At 32.1% G+C, this 19,006-nt stretch overlaps 3 protein-coding genes across 8 annotated transcripts; 2 read left to right on the top strand and 1 right to left on the bottom strand.

Moving 5' to 3' along the window:
• The first annotated feature begins 1,357 nt into the window (after window positions 1–1,357).
• Window positions 1,358–3,771, top strand: LOC123215735 (galactinol synthase 1-like). Its single transcript, XM_044635945.1, has 4 exons — window positions 1,358–1,845; window positions 2,697–3,014; window positions 3,103–3,237; window positions 3,326–3,771. Exons 1-4 carry the CDS (start codon window positions 1,510–1,512, stop codon window positions 3,539–3,541), a joined length of 1,005 nt encoding a protein of 334 aa, XP_044491880.1. The 5' UTR covers window positions 1,358–1,509; the 3' UTR covers window positions 3,542–3,771.
• Window positions 3,772–5,284: 1,513 nt separating this feature from the next.
• LOC123215329 (type 2 DNA topoisomerase 6 subunit B-like) lies at window positions 5,285–11,802 on the bottom strand. 5 transcript variants are annotated; one of them, XM_044635372.1, is made up of 12 exons: window positions 11,560–11,802; window positions 11,370–11,478; window positions 10,974–11,057; window positions 10,825–10,851; window positions 10,367–10,475; window positions 10,214–10,289; window positions 9,229–9,249; window positions 8,780–8,976; window positions 7,148–7,292; window positions 6,233–6,426; window positions 5,981–6,104; window positions 5,285–5,708 (listed from the first exon to the last, which is right to left on the bottom strand). In XM_044635372.1, exons 1-12 carry the CDS (start codon window positions 11,593–11,595, stop codon window positions 5,403–5,405), a joined length of 1,428 nt encoding a protein of 475 aa, XP_044491307.1. In that variant the 5' UTR covers window positions 11,596–11,802; the 3' UTR covers window positions 5,285–5,402. The 5 variants fall into 5 exon arrangements, with proteins under 5 accessions (XP_044491307.1, XP_044491306.1, XP_044491309.1 ...); XM_044635371.1 differs by having other exon boundaries at window positions 5,981–6,110; window positions 11,560–11,796; XM_044635374.1 differs by lacking the exon at window positions 10,825–10,851 and having other exon boundaries at window positions 5,981–6,110; window positions 11,560–11,799.
• A 2,463-nt stretch (window positions 11,803–14,265) lies between these two features.
• LOC123216316 (pantothenate kinase 1) lies at window positions 14,266–18,969 on the top strand. Of its 2 annotated transcripts, XM_044636743.1 has the most exons (10): window positions 14,266–14,426; window positions 14,512–14,682; window positions 15,011–15,057; window positions 15,474–15,590; window positions 16,045–16,164; window positions 16,272–16,366; window positions 16,453–16,546; window positions 16,705–16,836; window positions 17,758–17,870; window positions 18,460–18,969. In XM_044636743.1, the coding sequence occupies exons 1-10, from the start codon at window positions 14,336–14,338 to the stop codon at window positions 18,683–18,685; spliced, it is 1,206 nt and encodes a 401-aa protein (XP_044492678.1). In that variant the 5' UTR covers window positions 14,266–14,335; the 3' UTR covers window positions 18,686–18,969. The 2 variants fall into 2 exon arrangements, with proteins under 2 accessions (XP_044492678.1, XP_044492679.1); XM_044636744.1 differs by lacking the exons at window positions 17,758–17,870; window positions 18,460–18,969 and adding an exon at window positions 17,367–17,660.
• The last annotated feature ends 37 nt before the right edge of the window (window positions 18,970–19,006 follow it).

Raw genomic sequence — 19,006 nt, forward strand, 5'->3', positions numbered from 1 at the left:
GGTAATCTGATTACCACATTCACCATAGGTATTAAAAGATTACTACGATAATCTTGATTTTATTATAATTATATTATTATTTATTAATTTTTTTAGACAAAAATAAATTTATTTTTAATTAATATAACAAATAATATAAAAAATATTTAAAAATAATTATATTTAAGGTTATTTAAGTAAAATAATTTACTAGTATTCTTTTATTATCCTTAACCAAACACAACAATTATTTATATCTATCAAATTTTATCAAATATAGTAATAATTTATACTCAGTAATCTTTTAAGTAATCTATCTTAAAATGTAATCTTTCTATTTTGATAATAAAATATTACTCAAATCAAACAACCCTTTAAAGTAATTAACCCTTTAATCTCGATCTCAACTAATATTTAAAATTTTCAAATGCTTGATATTATCACACTATGTATCTCTAAGGCCAACGAGCACGTAGGTGATTATGTTTGAAACTTTTGATGTCCCATCTTAGAGATAACAGTGATGGCGCAACCGCTTCACCATTCTCCCTAGGTAAACCATTTTCATCACCTTCAAAACCAAACAGGTTGAGATTTGAGAATCTTTGTCATCGTTGTTGTGAACATTACGGCATTTTGTGCTGTCACAAGTCCAGGCTCGCATTTTCATCTATATAATATTATTCCTTCTCCTTTTACTTCTTTTTCTCTTTCTATATATGCTTTCTTACTACTGAAGGTAGAATATTTTTAAGTTGGTCATGAATAGCATCAAGGACCACAACTCAAAATTGAAATTTCGCTTGTTAATACGTTTGGCTATATAGATTACTGGGATTTGATTGGCTTTAATTGACACTGGAAAACGTAACTTAAAATGTTGAATAATACTCCTTACCACAAAGTCTCTAATAATTAAATTTGACAGCTTCTATTAGTTTCAATTCCAATGACAAACAATTTCATTTCTAATTCTGGTCCTCAGATTCACGCTACATGTCTTTTCTTTTCTTGTTTATATTTTACATAAAGCTGGAAAATGACTTCTACTCTTGATGCCATGCATGACTTTACATCTCTCCTATTCTAGTTTTTCCAAGTATATTTATGAATATACCATACACAGTGTGATCATCTATCCATCTCAAATAGACTACGACCACAAGGCTAGACTTGTGGTGGGTTGTAGAAGACATGATGTTCACTCATTTTTTTTTTTTAATTTTAATATATACCCATCTGGATTTGAACAAAGAATCTTTAAAAAAATCAAAGGGACAATATATAGTAAAGCTGCATAGATTTGAGTTTCATTTAGAGTTCATTTGGCATGCATTTAATTCTCATTTGATGAGGTCTATTTAAGGAGACCAAGTTTGCCAATGTAGCTCAGGAACAAAGGTCAGTAGGTGGCTTCCATTGGGGTTGCTGGTTTACTTTCCCAAAACTCCTCAAAACACCAATTTTCTTCAATCGCTCAACATTTTCAACTCATCTAAAAACATTCATTCAAAACAAAAAATCAACTCGATGGCCCCAGGAGTGCCTGTAGATGTCTTCTCGGGCAGTGGCAAGATTTCTACACGGAACACGGGCTATTCCAAAAGGGCCTACGTGACTTTTTTAGCCGGCAATGGTGATTATGTTAAAGGAGTGGTGGGGTTGGCTAAGGGCTTGCGCAAGGTGAAAAGTGCATATCCTCTGGTTGTTGCAACTTTGCCTGATGTCCCTGAAGAGCATCGTGAGATCTTAAGATCTCAGGGATGCATCGTTCATGAAATCGAGCCCATTTATCCGCCGGAAAATCAGATTCAATTTGCCATAGCCTACTATGTCATCAACTATTCCAAGCTCCGCTTATGGAATGTAAGTAATACACGTATACATTCTCACTTTTTTCAACATATACACACAAGTACATACTGTGTATAAAGAATCACAAAGATACACATCTAGGTCTCTGTCAAAACCAAATACCATCATCATATTTTTTATTTGAAAATTAAGCATACATATTTAATACTTAACTTTTTCAGCATAAGTTCCAATATATCTTACTAAAAGAAAAATCCCATCACGATGTAATTCATAACTTAACGTGTGATGTTACATGTGTATATTTTTTAATATATAAATAAATACATATATAATATATCATTATGTTATGAGATATTATATTATATTTAATTTAAAATTATTTAATTATAAGATATATTATGTGTGTATCTATTTATATATTCAAAAGTATATATGTCTAGTTTTATTATAAATTAGATAAACATACGATAGAAAAGCTTTCAGTATGCAAAGACACATACTAATTATGAGTGTTATGTGCATTTATTTTAGAATATCCAATTGAGTATCGAATAATATGTTATCATGTGATTAGATGTTACTTCACTCTTAATTAAAAATCATCTAATTATATGATGAAACATAAAACAATATTTAATTAAATATTCAAAAATAAATATTTAATTAAGTATTCAAAATCAGACATTGGATAGTTTTAATGATAGAGTATTTGCTCAAGAATTGGTTTGTACAGCATGCACGTTCCCCACTAGTTTGCGATTTGACCATGCATATTCTCAATCGGTAATTGGTTGACCCTGTTGAACAAAATTGTGAATTTAGGACTCTTTATTTTCTTGAACTGGGTAGTTGTGGAAATTATAAGTATTTGATGTAGTTGTTTTTGTGTATGTTTATAGTTTGAGTACAGCAAGATGATATACTTGGATGCTGATATCCAAGTGTTTGAGAATATTGACAATCTTTTCGACACAGCAGACGGGTATTTCTACGCTGTAATGGACTGCTTCTGTGAGAAGACATGGAGCCACTCGCCGCAGTACTCTATTGGGTATTGCCAGCAGTGCCCTGATAAAGTTTCATGGCCGGCGGAGATGGGATCTCCTCCTCCTTTGTACTTCAATGCCGGAATGTTTGTGTTCGAGCCTAGCCGTTTAACCTATGAAAGTCTCCTTGAGACTCTGCAGATCACTCCTCCAACACCATTCGCTGAGCAAGTGAGCAGATATTTTAAGTTAATAAGAAAGATATAATTGTGGACTTACTTTCAGAGGTGTTTCTAATTTTATTATATTAATTTGACAGGATTTCTTGAACATGTTTTTCCAAAAGATTTACAAACCAATTCCACGGGACTACAACCTGGTTCTAGCTATGTTATGGCGCCATCCTGAGAATGTTGAGCTTGAGAAAGTTAAGGTGGTGCATTATTGTGCTGCTGTAAGTACTCTTTTACCTTCAAATTATTCCATTCTTTTCTTCTCTTTTTTAAATCTTACTTTAATATATTTTTTGTAAAACAACATAGGGTTCAAAGCCCTGGAGGTATACTGGAAAGGAAGTTAATATGGACAGAGAGGACATCAAGATTTTGGTGAAAAAATGGTGGGATATTTATAATGATGAATCTATTGATTTCAAGGCAGAAAATCATGCTTCAGAAGAGACATATTCAAGGGCATCCATCATCTCTAATATGCCGGAACCTGCCATTTCTCACATTCCGGCTCCCTCCGCCGCTTGAAAAGTCGTTTGATTTGAGGAGTGTTTAAGGTTGGTGTAACAGTAGCAGATCTGTTATACTTTTTTTAAAGGCTACTAGGCATTTCTTTTTTGTGAATTGTGAGAGTTCATACAAGTACCATATGATATGACTAAAGGCAGTCCGTTTGCTCTGATTTTCTTAAAATGTCTACAAGAATGTATAAGTTATATCTAATATTAAATACATGTATACGTGTACAAGAACTTCCACAAACATATATGTCTACTATATCTTTCTTCTTGTTTGCCGTTAATTATATTGGGTTCTTAAAAGAGAGATTCTAATTCTTGTCCCATTTCAAGCTTCAAAAGCTTTATCACCATATCGATTTTTTTGTAAAAATAAAATTAAAGGGTTAAACAAGAAAGAACTTTCAAGGTAACAAAGAGAAAGGAGAAGAGAGAGATATCCAAAGATGGGTAGGGTGAGATTTTAAGATATAAAGTGTTGTTTAGGTCAAAAGACTTATTCGCACCGCAGGTATATCTTTTAACTTTCAAAAATTCAAATACTCACTTAAAAAACAATTTTTGTTAAAAATCTCAATTAAAGTTAGACGTAAAACAATTATTTAAAAAAAAATTAAAAAACTAAACTTTTATCATTTTTCTCCCCTCAAATTGAAAATCCCACAATTTCCCTCAAAATTTTCTTTCAAAGTTTGAAAAGTGACAATTTATCCCTTAGAATTTTTTCCTCTTTTCTCCGACGACGATCTATTGTCTTCAACCGTCGGTCATCCTCTCTCCTGTCTTATCTCTCATTCTTGGCCTTTCTCCCTCTCCTTTTTGCCATGAATTGACAAAAATTGTAAGGACGTATCGTTATCCAGATGAAGAGTCACTCATCAATGTTTTATTTGGACAACAAAGATATCATCCAAAAGATGCTTTGTCTAACCGACCATAGCGTCATCCATACAAATCGTCTGGACTCACTTAATCTAAACAAATTTAAATAATGTCGTGGCTTAAAGAGAGATAGTCAAACTTTTTTCTACAAATTAAGGTTAAAAACATTGTCGCCAATGGTCAGAGTAAGGAGGAAAAAAATCTTAAGTTTGGAGAAGAAATGTTATTTTTTTAAATTTAAAAACTTTATATAAAATGAAATTTTTAGTTTTTAAAACTTAAGAAGAAAAATATAATAAATTTAATATTTTAAAATTTTTTTTATTAAATAACAATTTTATTTTTAACTTTAACTAAATTTTTTTATAAAATTTTATTTATAAATAAATATTTAAATTTTTTAAAATTAGAAAAAATCACTTTAATATTTCACTATCGCCAGGATTAAACAAGTCTTTTGGCCCTTTGTTTAAATATTATTCATTAATATGATTATAATGATTAATATTAACATAAACTGAATAAAGTAGCTACGTGGCAACTCCGTAATGGTTACAGACCACACCACGATGTGGAATGGAAACCATCACAAAATGGACTGACCTCTGTTGGATTGTTGCTCTGCTTTAGATTCCCAAGTGGATACCGGCCTACCCACTCCATTCAACGCAAAAGCTCTACCACTCGGTATAATATACCATAATTAATTAATAATGGATTAATAAAAGTATGTTTATATAATTTTAAGTGTGTAATACATATATATATATATGATATCACATGAGTAGATAATCTTAAATTAAGAACCAAATAATTTTTAATTATACGATAACATATTATACATATACTTATTTATATATTTAGGTATGTATATATAACACCACTCACCCCCCATTTATCTATGTAACAAACTCTTTTCAACTTTACAATAAGAGAACGCAATAACCAAAAAGAAAGCAAGAAAATCTAGTTTAGATCTTTATTTTTATTTAGTAATCCAAGGAGCTAAACAGATGCTCACCTTTATCATATCCATCATCGTCAAAGCTCGGTTCCTGGAGGCAGTCATCTTCAAAAAGATAATGTGCAATCTCTTTCCTTCTCTCTGGCTTCCTATCATTCATTTCTATGACTGAAATGATCTTTTCCTTAATACACTCTTCAAGAAGTTCACCTTCATTATCTTGGTACGGCAAGCCAAGAAGAGAGAAGCATTCTTCTTGAAATTCTGTGTCATTAGATGTCAAGATGAGGCCAGCAATGGTTCTTGCGAGGTCAGGGGCATAACTGCGTATCTGAAATAAACAGAATTATTACATTACTGAAGAAATTAATACCAAGATGGTTATGCATCATTCCATCTTGGGCTGGACAAATGGGAGCAATCAAATACTAAGGACTAGAATGTCTGAGGGAGCCATAATTACTTTCTAGCAGAAATTCAACAGCCTTCCTGAATTAAAAGCCAAGAGAGTAATGATGTATAACAGTATCACACATTTTCCAGAAATTTTGTCCCTTGAAAGGGAAAACAATTGGTACTTCAAAAATAGAAAGAGATAAATACCTTAAGGGTATGTGCACTTAGAAGCATTCCTGCATTTTTCTCCTTCAAATCTTCCAAAGCAAGTTTAATAGCCTTTTTTAGGAGTTTCCCATCAGGTTGAGTCTTTTGGCTAAACTGCAGCAATTTAAACTTGGCAACAAGTCAAGGAAGACATAGCATACAACGTGTATCAATGAGAGTTGAACACCGATAAAAACAAAGAGGTAAAAAGCTAAACCATATAAAGAATGGTTTATATGAAATATTGGATATTGCTTATGGTAGCAATGGATGACCATATCAATATGACTACGAGGAGGTAGGTTTTCCCATTCTAGCATCACATTGCCTCCTTGATCCACAACCCTTCCCAACACCAACCCATAACTTTTCCAGTCAATAGTAGTCAACACATTAAGAGAGGATTGGTTTATCGAACAGGGTGAGAAATCGTTAAAATACAAAACCTAGAAAAAAGATTGTCAGATCTTCAAATAAATAGTAGATAATATAACACTATAAATAACCAATGGGTGCAAACATTAAAAAAGTGTTTCAAGTTTCATATTATCAGACTGAGCTACAATGTAAGTGAAGACCTTCAACCTTCATTTCTCAATTTTTGTATCACATTTTAATTACAGTAATAATCAAATTAGCAAATTTATTTTATGGATCTACACATGTCATGGACTATATTAAAAAATGGCAACCTTATGGTGGATTATTAATGACATGTGCATAAATGTATATCCAAACACATGCATCTACATATATAGTATAACATTTACACAGCATTACTGATATGTGTACTTCTAGACTTATAGACTATCCAGACCCCAAAGGAGTCCCCAAAAGACTACATGCAGCTCTTTGTCTAGTCTCTGTGCTTGGTGTACCACAAACTCAGATCATTTGTATATTAATGCTTGACCAAGAATTTATGGTAAAGAGCAAGCCATTCCTCCATTAGAAACTTGGGGGCTGCCAAAAGAACATCAGTTAGAATATCATCATAAGCTATATCGGCCTGTTTTATATACACTGATGATTATATTGATGTTGCCCATCCTTATCTCATAACCCACACAATCCCCTTTCAGACTCAAATATACCAAATTATATTTTAAACTAGCCCTTAAACAAAAAAAATTGTAAAGAATTAACACATTGAGAAATTTTATGAACCTCAGTTTTAGCACTGCATGCCCTGAAGCAAGGACATCTTGCCCCAGATAATTCACTAATTATAATTACTACTTCCATCACGAGGCCAGGACTCTTATGACTTTCTGAGCAGCATGCTACTCCACCTCCAACCTTCTGCTGTTCCCTAACAAGAGACAAGGAACAGGAATTTGGACTTGCCAGGGATTTTATGGTAGATATAAGAATAAACATGCAACATGGGCAGGGGGGAGAAGGAACTATTATCAACAATTGCCATATTAACAACTAATGTAAAAGATCTTTGGAGCTATTTATGTTAAGAGACAGGAGCAAAAACTAGAAACAAGCCGCTCCCATGTATTTAACATATTTTTCTGTAGCAAAATATGTTAAATACATGGGAGCGGCTTGTTTCTAGTAGTAAAATGATCAAAATTTTTTAGAAATTTCTAGAAAAAGGAAGTGCACATCCTATGCTCAGAAGTGAAAGGAATGTAATAATTTGTTAGACAGTGTGAGGAAATCTAAATCTCAAACAAGAAAGGTTACTTTCAAACAGTCAAATAAAGGCTCTTTATTTTGTGTCTAAGCATCATAAAGGATAAGACTGCTGAAGGAAACAGAAAAAGAATACACCCTAACACAGTGCATATGTAAAGACCTTCAACATCAATGTATAATATAAAATTATGACAAGCCAAAGTATTTCAGTTGCCACATTCTACATCCATTTCCATTTCTGCAACAAGTAAAAGGAATGGATACTACAGGTGATAACAATTAGTAAGAGTAGTAAACATGTTCCCAGATTTTGGGAAATAAAAGACCAGCTAACGCCAAATACTGTGTGTTTATAGATATCTTCACTTTGCGGTGCAACTATCCAAACAATATTTGCTGAGACAACAATGTTACCTGAGTACATAACTTCTTCCATAAAACAATGTTGACAGAAATTCAAATGCAGAACCAGATCTTGATAACTTGAGCAAACAAGATAACTCAAGCAAACCAGATCATTCAAGTAAACAAGATAAATCACATCTAGAATAAGGAGCTAAGGCTTTAAAAAGGAGAAGATTGGAGAAGGAAGGCATCAAGGAAAATTTTAAGGGAATTGGAAGGGAAATTAGAAGCCTAGGCCTGGAACTTTGGCAGTCTGTTATAGGATAGCACCAATGTATTTGGTTTGGTTTTCATCAGCTTTCAATAATAAAGATTGTATTCTAGAACCTTTTCAATCAATAAAGAATTGTTCATTCATTCATCCATTTTCACTATACATCCATATTCAGTCTATTACATTACTGTTATATTCATAATTCATCACAACTATTGCAATCCAATCCTCAATTACAGTACAATTGAAGCAGACTTAGAAGGAAGAAGCAGCAACAGCTCCATTAGCCAGGTATGCAACACTGTCTTATTAATTTCTTGAGAATTATAAAATCAAATCTTCAACTTATCACCACTAAATTGCAAGAAGATCCCTTTACTATCATTTGTATAATTCATTATAAATATTGAAACTAAATCAATGAAAGATAGAGCAGTAAAATCACCCAAGCATTGATACTTTCTAACAACTCTAAAATCAATGAAAGTATGTCTGAAATACAATCAGGATGACAGTAAAAATTCACATACCAACTTGGAAGGCAAGATTCACATTTCCTCTGCAAACTATTTCCACTCTTTAAAACATAGTCTTTAAAGCCTGACTTCAATCTATCAACAAATGAGGTTGAAAGAGATAGCGGATTGCACTCACTCACTAAAAGAATATTTTCATGTTGTGATCCAGGAACATCCTCTTGTTTGAGTACCAGTTCAACTGCAACATTCTGGAAAAAGAATGCAATGTTGCTATTCACTAAGATCAAAGATTAATTAAAAGCACAAAGCCAAGAAAAAGCCTTCTTGGGCAACAATGAGAGAACAAACAATAATGGAAATTTTTAAAATTTTCCTTTCCTTTCTTTTTCAAGCTTCAATTAAGAGAAAACTCCCCACAATTTCAAAAAGTTTTTATCCCTTTCTGCTCAAGCTTCTAAAACAAAGGTCATCATATAGTTGGAGTTATAAATTGAACTTACAGGAATCTTCAGAATGAGTATCTGCAAAGCCAACAGATAATCAACATGAAGAATGCAAAATTGTTGGAACAAACCACTTATATTACAAGAACATATGACACATCATATTAAAAACTTTAATAGTGAATAAATGGAAAAAAATTGTAAGACTGTGCATCCAGAAAAAAGTAGCAAGTTGGAGATTTTCAGTGACAATTATAATGCAACTATAAGAGTTGTTAAGTCCTGTTACAATAGAGAAAATTATTTTAGATTCAGCCATAAAAGTTGGTCTAATGTTGATTATGCATGTTCACCATTCCTTGATCTTGAATTGCATAACCAAAAGACCTAATTAGTGGTATCAATGAAAGTAAGCATCAGTAAACACAAACCTTACCTACAGAAAACTAATAAAAACAGCATAAGTGTGAAACCTTCTCAATCCCATTAAATTTAAAATTCTATACAAGTAACAATTTTATTGCTCTCTGCCTCAATTTTAAGATCAAATCAAGGTCTATTTGACTGTTGTCATGTTAAACGATACAATATCTCAAAAAAAAAAAAAATCAAAAGAGGTTCAACCGTCTAATATTGCAATTTATTATTTCCGTTAGAATTTTATTTTGATATGTATTCCCATTATTGGGTCTTTGTCTTTCTTATTCCATATCTGAATCAATCCTATGGCATAATTATACATGGATAGAAGGAAACTGGTGTTGGTTTAGGCCGCATCATAATGTACATGAAGAATCAATCTTATTCACACCCAGTCATATATAAAAGAAAGAAGTGTATGCCCAACTTGAGGGTTGCTATTAGTTTGATTACTATTTTATTAAACATTATTTAAGCTGCTTGTGAAGCAAAATAAATCCCTACTCGTAAGTTCAATAGCATTCCCATCAAGTATGCTATATATAAAGTTTATTTTATGCACATATATTTGCTGGCATTTAAGTGACCCAAGGATAAACTTTAGAGAGTAAAGCTTAACAACCTTTTGAAAGAAGCAAATGAACTCTGCCAGTAAAACATCAATGCATTCGGAACTGGACAGATATACTTCAGTCCCACTACAGATATATTCAACAAGCAAATTAAGATGAGATTATCTAAAATAAGTAACAGAGACTTCAAGTCAATTGCATGCCTGAATTTCACACCGTTCTTGGGATTTGAAGGAAGCCGAATCAGCCTTCTAGTAGAAATGCTTTCTTTTAGGTTTAAATGATAATGATGTATCTCATCATCACATATATCTGCAATCTCCGGAGGAAATAGTTAAAGCAATTAAAAAATTAGAAGCTAAATGAGAACCTAAAAGATGTAATAGATTAAATAAAACTTTTATATAATATCTGAATAATTCTATAGTTTCAGATTTTTGTTTATTTCAAAGTAATAGAATAATATGTCCAACTGGTTTAACCAAATAAGGTTATATCTAGTACACATTACAATAACAACAATACAAAACATGCTAAAGCTTGGTAAATCAGCCAGTAATGTACACACACACACATTATAAACACCACCACTGGTGCCATAAAAATGGTAAAAAAGATCTAACAAATCGAAGCAAAGTTACCACAAACTAATTGAACTTACTAGTTGTTTTGACTGAAAGCACTCCATCTACAATGCAAATCAATATGTCAAACAAAAGGCTACTAACAAGACGCTTGAACAGCATAAAAACACGAAAATAAGCATATCATCAATATGAATCATCATAAAATGCACAATCATTCACTTACCCCACTTTTTGGCTTCAACAAACTCCCTAGAGAATTTTAGGTCCTGCAATTCCTCCAAGCAGCTACCAATACCAGTATCTGATACTGTTTTTCAAATTAAAAAGAAAAATGAAAGCGTTTAATTATTAAAACAATCTTTCAATGGATTTTATCTTTGAAAAAAGTTGTCATACTGATCTAAACTGCCTAAATCCATTCGCAACCACCAATTGATTGAACAAAGGGTAAAAAAATGTTTGAATTCTTCAAAATACTCAAGAAATCAGCATTATCGATTCATTTTCAGAGGTATTATATTGCAAATCGCCAGGAATTGCATTAAATCACGATACAAATTAATCAATGGAAAGAGAGAGAGAGAGAGAGAGAGAGAGAGAATTAAATGAGATCAGTTACTTGTGATTAGAACATTTGAAGGATCGTGAGCTGCACAGCATTTAAGACCAACCGATAGTCTGCACAGATCTTCTGATACACGGCATCTTTGAAATGCAGCAGAAATTAACTGCAAAGACAAAATAAGATTGATTAAATATATTATTTGTGATACTAAATTTGAAGCTATAATGCAGATAAAATGACTTACATGTATACAAAGATTTTGAACTGACGAAATCTCCATTTCTGTAGGTTTTGATTTTAGTTGTGAGAGAAACACAAACAACACTCTCCCGCGCTCCTCCGAAAAGATTTTATAGTCTGCGTTTTGATCTAGTGCCGGAGAAAATGGATTTTGGGGCTTCGGGCTATAGCTGAAAGGCCGGGCTATGCTTTCTTTTCGGCCCAGCCAATTAGAAGTTTTATTCGTCCTTAAAAAGTATAAAAATTAATTAATTAATTAATCAAGAACACATGATGCACCTATAGCTTTTAAATCTTAAAATAAAAAATAAAAGATTTTAAAATTCAATTCAATAATCGAGTCTATGCGAGAGGTTCTTGTGATACCAAATTAATATTATTGACTTTAGAGCGGATGTATAATGCTGTTGGCGTGGGGTATGAAACCAGGAGCTGCGAGTAACATCCTATAAAACGACATCGTGGCACATCAACCAACAAGCTGTTTTCCGTTGGCAGATACACAGATGAAAAACGGGTTAATTGCGATGTGAAAGGAGCGTGTGAGTGGAGTGGATGGACCATTGCGTTTATTATTATTATTTCTTTTTTTGGGCAAAAATGTTGACACCCAAACTTTGCTGAAAGATTTATCATGCCATAAGTTTGAAAATTTCATTTTCCTACCCATCTGTCAATTCCGTTAGGGTAAACCATTACATGGAAGGGTAGAAAAGTCACTTTTGCATCAAAACTTTAAAAAATAATATTTCCAAAAAAAAAAAACACTTCCCATTTTCTCAACCTAAGCTTCATCTCACCATGATTTTCTTCCCCTTTCTCACTAAAGAGATCATAATAATTAAATCGTGTATCATATCATATATTGAGAACATAATTTTTTGTATCATATATCAAGTATTGTATTATATCATATGATAAAGTTTTTAAAAAATAAAATAACAAAAAAACTAATTAACATATCGTCATTTTGAAAAATATCACAAATATCTTTGAAAATTTAAGATTTTTCATATATACTTTTATTATATCATTATTCTCTTTAAAAAATGTATTGATCATATGTATCATATCGTATTGTATGACATGTTCTCATGATACATATCATTTTTCATTTATATCGTATAATATCATAAAATACATATTGTCTGTCATAAAATATTAATAACGATGAAAGAGATATCTATTCCTTTTCATTTTCTTTTAAAGTAATCATCCCTTTCCCGCTCACAACTCCAAATTTATTAAAAATGGAACACACATAATTCATACTACAATCTGTTTTATCATGCTCATATACCATTACCTACTAACTCGTATCTTAACGCACTACTAACACATTTTTAATCTAATAACACTTAACCAACAAATTAGTACATCTTTTTGTCCTAAATATGTGTGTTGGAGACTAAAAATAAGAGTTTCACATCTGATAAAATTGAGTAAAATGAGTGTTATATAAATGTAATATATTGGATCTTGGTATAAATTAATTGATTTTATATAATATAAGTTTCAATTTTCACACTGATAAGTTCAATATTTTACGACATAGTATCAGAGTACAAGAAAAATGATAGCCTTAACAATCTAAAGTATTCTTATATACAAGTAACAATGCATCAATCCAAACGAACTTTATAAGTTTTAATCTCCCCACTTATAAGTTCAATATATTATGACAATGTAGTTATGTTAGTCAACAACATTGACCTTCACTTTTTTTTTAGGTCAGATATGAAGAACGAATTAATTATAAACTAAACCAAAGCAATTACAGTGGTAACCTATTGTTCTTGTAAAGTCAATTAGTACATTTCTAAAGTTATTAGGTACGACTGAATAAAAAGCTTGTCTAACTGACAAATGAGCTTTTATCATACAAAAAATGTTTGTTAATTTGAACTTTCACTTTAATGTTTTACACATTCTCGCTATGTAGTGCTTTGATCGAGTCAAACCGATTTTATATAAGATTCAATCAGTTTGGTTAACGATTGAAAGTTTAACTGGTTGATCTGATTTGGTTTTTAAACTCATAAATATTATATTATTTCATTGGAATTTTGAATACCATGATATCAAAGTAAATCAACTAGTTGATGAAAATGATAATAAAAATGAATCAATCAATGATTTCAATTTTGATGCAACCTCAATGGAGTTCAATTTTGAAAAGATTAGTGTCAGATGATAATGATGAACAAACTAAAGCTATGAAGAAAAGATATGTTCTCTATAAACTTGAACTTCTCGATAGGCCTTCAAAGTAAGCGGAAATGTTTTTGGTTGAAGTTGAAACTTAGAGGCTATAGAATTTGGAACTTGAGCTAAATCTAGTTGATCATTTGACGGATGAAAGATCTCCATGAAATGATAAATTGTCAATTGGTTTTGAATTGAAAAAGAGTGTGTAATTTTTACTTTTAGGATAGTTAATAATTTTAATAAAATAAGAATAAATTAGTAATTAATATTCTTATTAAATGTTTATAGTAGTTTTATATTTTCACTAAAATGATAAATTAATATTTTATATAGAAATCTAACGGTTTCATTGTCAAAGGTGGATGATGGGCGGATAAATTGATTTTTTTAAACTTGTTCGGACGAAATAAAATTTATCAAAAGTTTAGGTAGGCAATAAAATTTTTTTAAACTAAGATAAGCTTCTGTGTTTTAATAGGCTGGGTTAGGTGAAGCGCAGAGGCGTATGCCAATTATATAGCTCTTATAATGTCAATGACTGAAAGACACATAATAAGTAAAATCGGGAAAAAATGGAAGAAAAAGAGGGTGAAATTATACAAGCAAAACTGGACTCACACCAATCCGAAAGTCAAATATCTCATTTGGCTCTCGACATCGGAGGTGATTTTCATATTTTACGAATAATTTTGTTTTAATCTGTATTGTTTGATTGATTTTTGAATTAATTGGAAATGTATGGCTGTAGGTTCCTTAATAAAGTTGGTGTATTTCTCGAAAAATAACACTAGTTTGGGTGATGACGACGACAATAATAAGCATCTTGTGCTTCAAGGAAGGCTTCATTTTACGAAATTCGAAACCAGCAAAATTAACGATTGCATAGAGTTTATACGATCCAAGAAACTTCATCTCTGTGGTATGTGTTTTCTAACCTCGTTCGCAAGCCTAATTAGCTGTTCATTTATTTTAAATTCATTGTTTAAATATGTGGTCGTAATTATTGTAACTGATGACTTGGGCAAAGGTATCCTAGTGTTGATAGGAGAAACAGCGCTGTTAAATTACTTTGGCCGTCATTTGTTGTTGTAATTTTGGATATTATAGATAGGGAAATAGAGGTGTATATCAAGGAGTCATTAAAACTAGTTTCAGTGGTCATTAGTAGTTCTACTCTTTGATTTTCATTTTGGAACTTTTTAGATCATTTTTTCTTGTCATTTGCTTATAATTAAAGGTGAATTCAGGTGTCCGGCTTCTTGATGCTCCGGCCAGTGATAAGATCATTCTTAAGGTAAAATTATTGTTGAGCTTGCTAAAACATGGTTTCAAAGAAGTTTATAATTTAGATTGGAACTAGTTATCTTCGCACAAGATTACAAATTAAGTGATGAGAGAGTGTTGGGTTCTGCAAACTGCACTTTGATCTAGTAGTCTTTAAATTTCCCTTTACATGTTTATCCTGAGGCATTTCACAGTCATGTATTATTTAAAAAGGTCACTTTAACTTTCACAATGTAGGTATATTTATTTCTGAACATAGCTTCAAGTACTGAGTTTCTGAGTAAACAATGTGGGATTGAAAATGATAATAAATCTGGAGAATTGATTTATTGTGTTGGATTTCAGTTTTTGTTTTAACAAACTTGAGTTTATGATTTTTAGTAGTGAAGTAAGTAAAACAATTAACAAGTTTCTGTATGTGAGAAGGCAACAGGTGGTGGGGCATACAAATTTGCTGATCTCTTCAAAGAAAAGCTTGGTATTATTGTTGAGAAGGAAGATGAAATGGATTGTCTTGTAGCTGGTGCAAATTTTTTGCTAAAGGTGAAATACTGGTACCACGTACATGTTTTGTTGCTCACAAATTGAAATCTTTCCATTTATAACTATAATATGAAGTACTCAAATAAAATCATAGTCTCTTGTTCTCTGACTGTAAGGAGCAAATTGTTTTCGATAATTATACAAGTTTGTTTAGTAAACTGGTTTAGATTGCTTTTTATTTCTTATTCTTTCCTTTTCTTTAGTGATATGTATATTGTTTGTTAGCAGTTTATTCCATTAATTTTTGTTTATTAGAAGTATTGCCATCAAATCAAATTGGGTATTAGCAATTTGTTCATTTGATCTGAGATTAAAGAAAAAAAACATTATTAGGTTTAAGCTTGCACTTGGCTCTTCTATCCTGGACAATGTTAGAGGTCCCTCATTATTGTTCTATGGCATTTTTTGCATCAATCATTCTCTCATACAAGTTTTTTTGTTGTTCTTTGAGTAGGCAGTACACCAAGAAGCTTTTACATACATGGATGGTCAGAAGGAATTTGTGCATATTGACCAAAATGATTTGTACCCTTATCTTCTTGTCAATATTGGGTCAGGTGTTAGCATGATCAAGGTATTGTTGTCATATCAGGAACTTTTGACAATTCTAGGATCAAATAAATGAGGCTTTTTTTTTTTTTTTTTTACTTTTTTGATTGATTGCCAATCCTTGCTTATTAGGTGGATGGTGATGGCAAGTTTGAGCGAATTAGTGGAACAAGTGTTGGTGGTGGTACCTTTTGGGGTTTAGGAAGGCTATTAACAAAATGCAAGAGGTAATTGTATCTTTTCTTATCTTTAGTTTAGTTACTTTTTTTAATGAATTTTCACTATAATGTAAATAAATGTATTGTCTGATCAGTTTTGATGAGTTGCTGGAGTTAAGTCATCAGGGAAACAACAGAGTCATAGACATGCTTGTTGGAGATATATATGGTGGAGCAGATTATTCAAAGGTATGAAGCAGTCCTTTTTTGCTTATGGTAACGTCTTTAAAGATTTTTGAGTAGTGGAGGTCCTAATTTTAATCCACAATGATGACAAAGAGCCATTTACTACATTGATTTTCCACTGTAATATACTAAAGTTCTTTTTAATCTTTTAATGATGACAGATTGGTCTTTTATCAACATCTATTGCTTCTAGCTTTGGTAAGGCAATTTCTGATAATAAAGAGCTGGAAGATTACAAACCTGAAGATGTAGCACGGTCCCTTTTAAGATTGATTTCAAATAATATTGGGCAGGTCAGTTTCTGTGACACAGTTTGCTTTTATTAAACACTCAGCAATATACTTGTGAAGCAGTGATTGCATTTGCATTCCAAGTGTACTTCATGGACTAACTAAGATTAATGTTTTGTTGCATTAATCCTTAAGAGACCCTTCAGCCAATTTCTATACTGCAACTGGTAACACTCCTTGGTGTCTTAGTGCTCGTTAGTCATTGTCATAAGCATGGTCAGCAAAGTACAACTGACAACTGTCCAAGTGAAGTTACATTAATATAACTTGGATTGTGAAGGATCTTAGATGTTTACTTATGTAGATATAAAATATATTCAATTTATTTCACCCCAATTCACAGAAAATAAGAGGAAGCTCCAGGACACAGAATTAAGAATGCTATTTTAAAGGCTAAAATTTCAATGTCTTATGTAACAAAAGTTTCATGAAACCTTATTTCTCTTGGTAATATGTATTAATTATATTGCGAGGCTTAAATTTTTCTTTCATCTACTTCATTTATGATCCATGGGCAATTCCTTGTTTTTCAGGTGCTTCTTCAAAAAAAGAAATGCTGTTATCTTTTTCTTCCAAGATTTAGAAAGTATAATTTCATATGAATTTTGTCTCTACAACATACAAGTTGTAATAGTGGTACATGTAGTATTTTGGATTTCTGAGATTATCCGTAATGGTGAGGCACACTATAGACATTCCACCTAATTGATTGTGGCTATGTTGTGCTAATTAGTTGCTGAATCAGGAAAGATTTTTTGGGATCCATTGGGATGTATTTTGTCATGATTTTTCTGATCAGAGCAAAATTGAGAATGTGTTTTGTTATATTTCCTTTAATTGTTCTAGGTCCAAGATTTTACATTGAGCATATTATTATCCTATCTAATTCCATTAAAAAATGACATTTGGCTTGTCTATTCCCAGATTGCTTACTTGAATGCTCTACAATTTGGGCTCAAGCGGATACTTTTTGCTGGATTTTTTATTCGGGGCCATGCTTATACCATGGACACAATTTCTGTTGGTGTTCAATTCTGGTAATTACTGGGCTTGGTGACTTATCGATTTTTTCATCCTGCAAGTTTTTTGACTCGAGTCTTAAACTACTCAAGCTGTTGCTTTAAACCAAGATAATGAACAAATTCCATTTTAAATCTGATAATAATTTTAGGCAGATGCTCATCCTTAGGAATGTTACAAACACCTGAAAGAAAGAAAAGGCTACTTTTTTGAGAACTGGTCCTAATTGAATTAAATTATCAGCATTCAGCAGACCTGGTCAGTAAAGAGTAATCATTTCATGACTTCTAACAGTCATAATCTACATGCAACCAAAAACTAATCGGTCATCTGCTGACATAATTGAACTGAGCTATGCTTTTGTCTAGGTGGTTGTGTTGATTTTCTCTTCATATGTTTCACATGGTTGCTGGTTCAAAATGCATTGGAACTTGTCTTATTTCCTGCATTCTTGGTTTTCATTTCTTCAGCATCTATTTTCTTCCATGGCTCTTGCATATTATATTTCGTATCATGTCCATACATTCTTTTTCAGGTCTACAGCATCTATTTTCTCGCAGCTTTCTTATATTATATTTCCTATTATGTCCATACATCCTTTTTCAGGTCTAAAGGTGAGGCAAAAGCAATGTTCTTGCGTCATGAGGGTTTTCTTGGAGCATTGGGTGCATTCATGAGCTATGATAAGCATGGCCTTGATGACTTATCAACCCATCAATTAGTGCAAAGATTTCCGGTCAGCGGACCCAACAAAGGAGATAAGATTTGTTGCCCTCTAATTGGTGATTTGAATGACAATGATAGTATAGAATGCGGTGTCTATGCAGCTTAGCATCCAAAGCTGTCTTCCCTTTTGAACTCACAAATGGGTGCGGGACACCTGACCTGGATATTCTTTCATGGCAGACTGCGTGACAACCATGCAACTTAAGAAGTTCAGAATTTGTGTAAAATGTAACATAGTTTAGACTCTACAAGATCAATAATCGAGTGCTTAAGAAAGCACGGGAAATAATTTGAATGAAAGAAACGGTGTAACATCACCGAATAGGGTTTTTATTTTTCTCCAGATCATACTTCTGTAACTGATTGATCAATAAAACTAATTTATTATGAGGGTGAACGTGTACAATCTCTTCCACTTCATATTCTG

This window comes from Mangifera indica, chromosome 5 (assembly GCF_011075055.1).
Source record: "Mangifera indica cultivar Alphonso chromosome 5, CATAS_Mindica_2.1, whole genome shotgun sequence".
Classification (NCBI taxonomy): domain Eukaryota; kingdom Viridiplantae; phylum Streptophyta; class Magnoliopsida; order Sapindales; family Anacardiaceae; genus Mangifera; species Mangifera indica.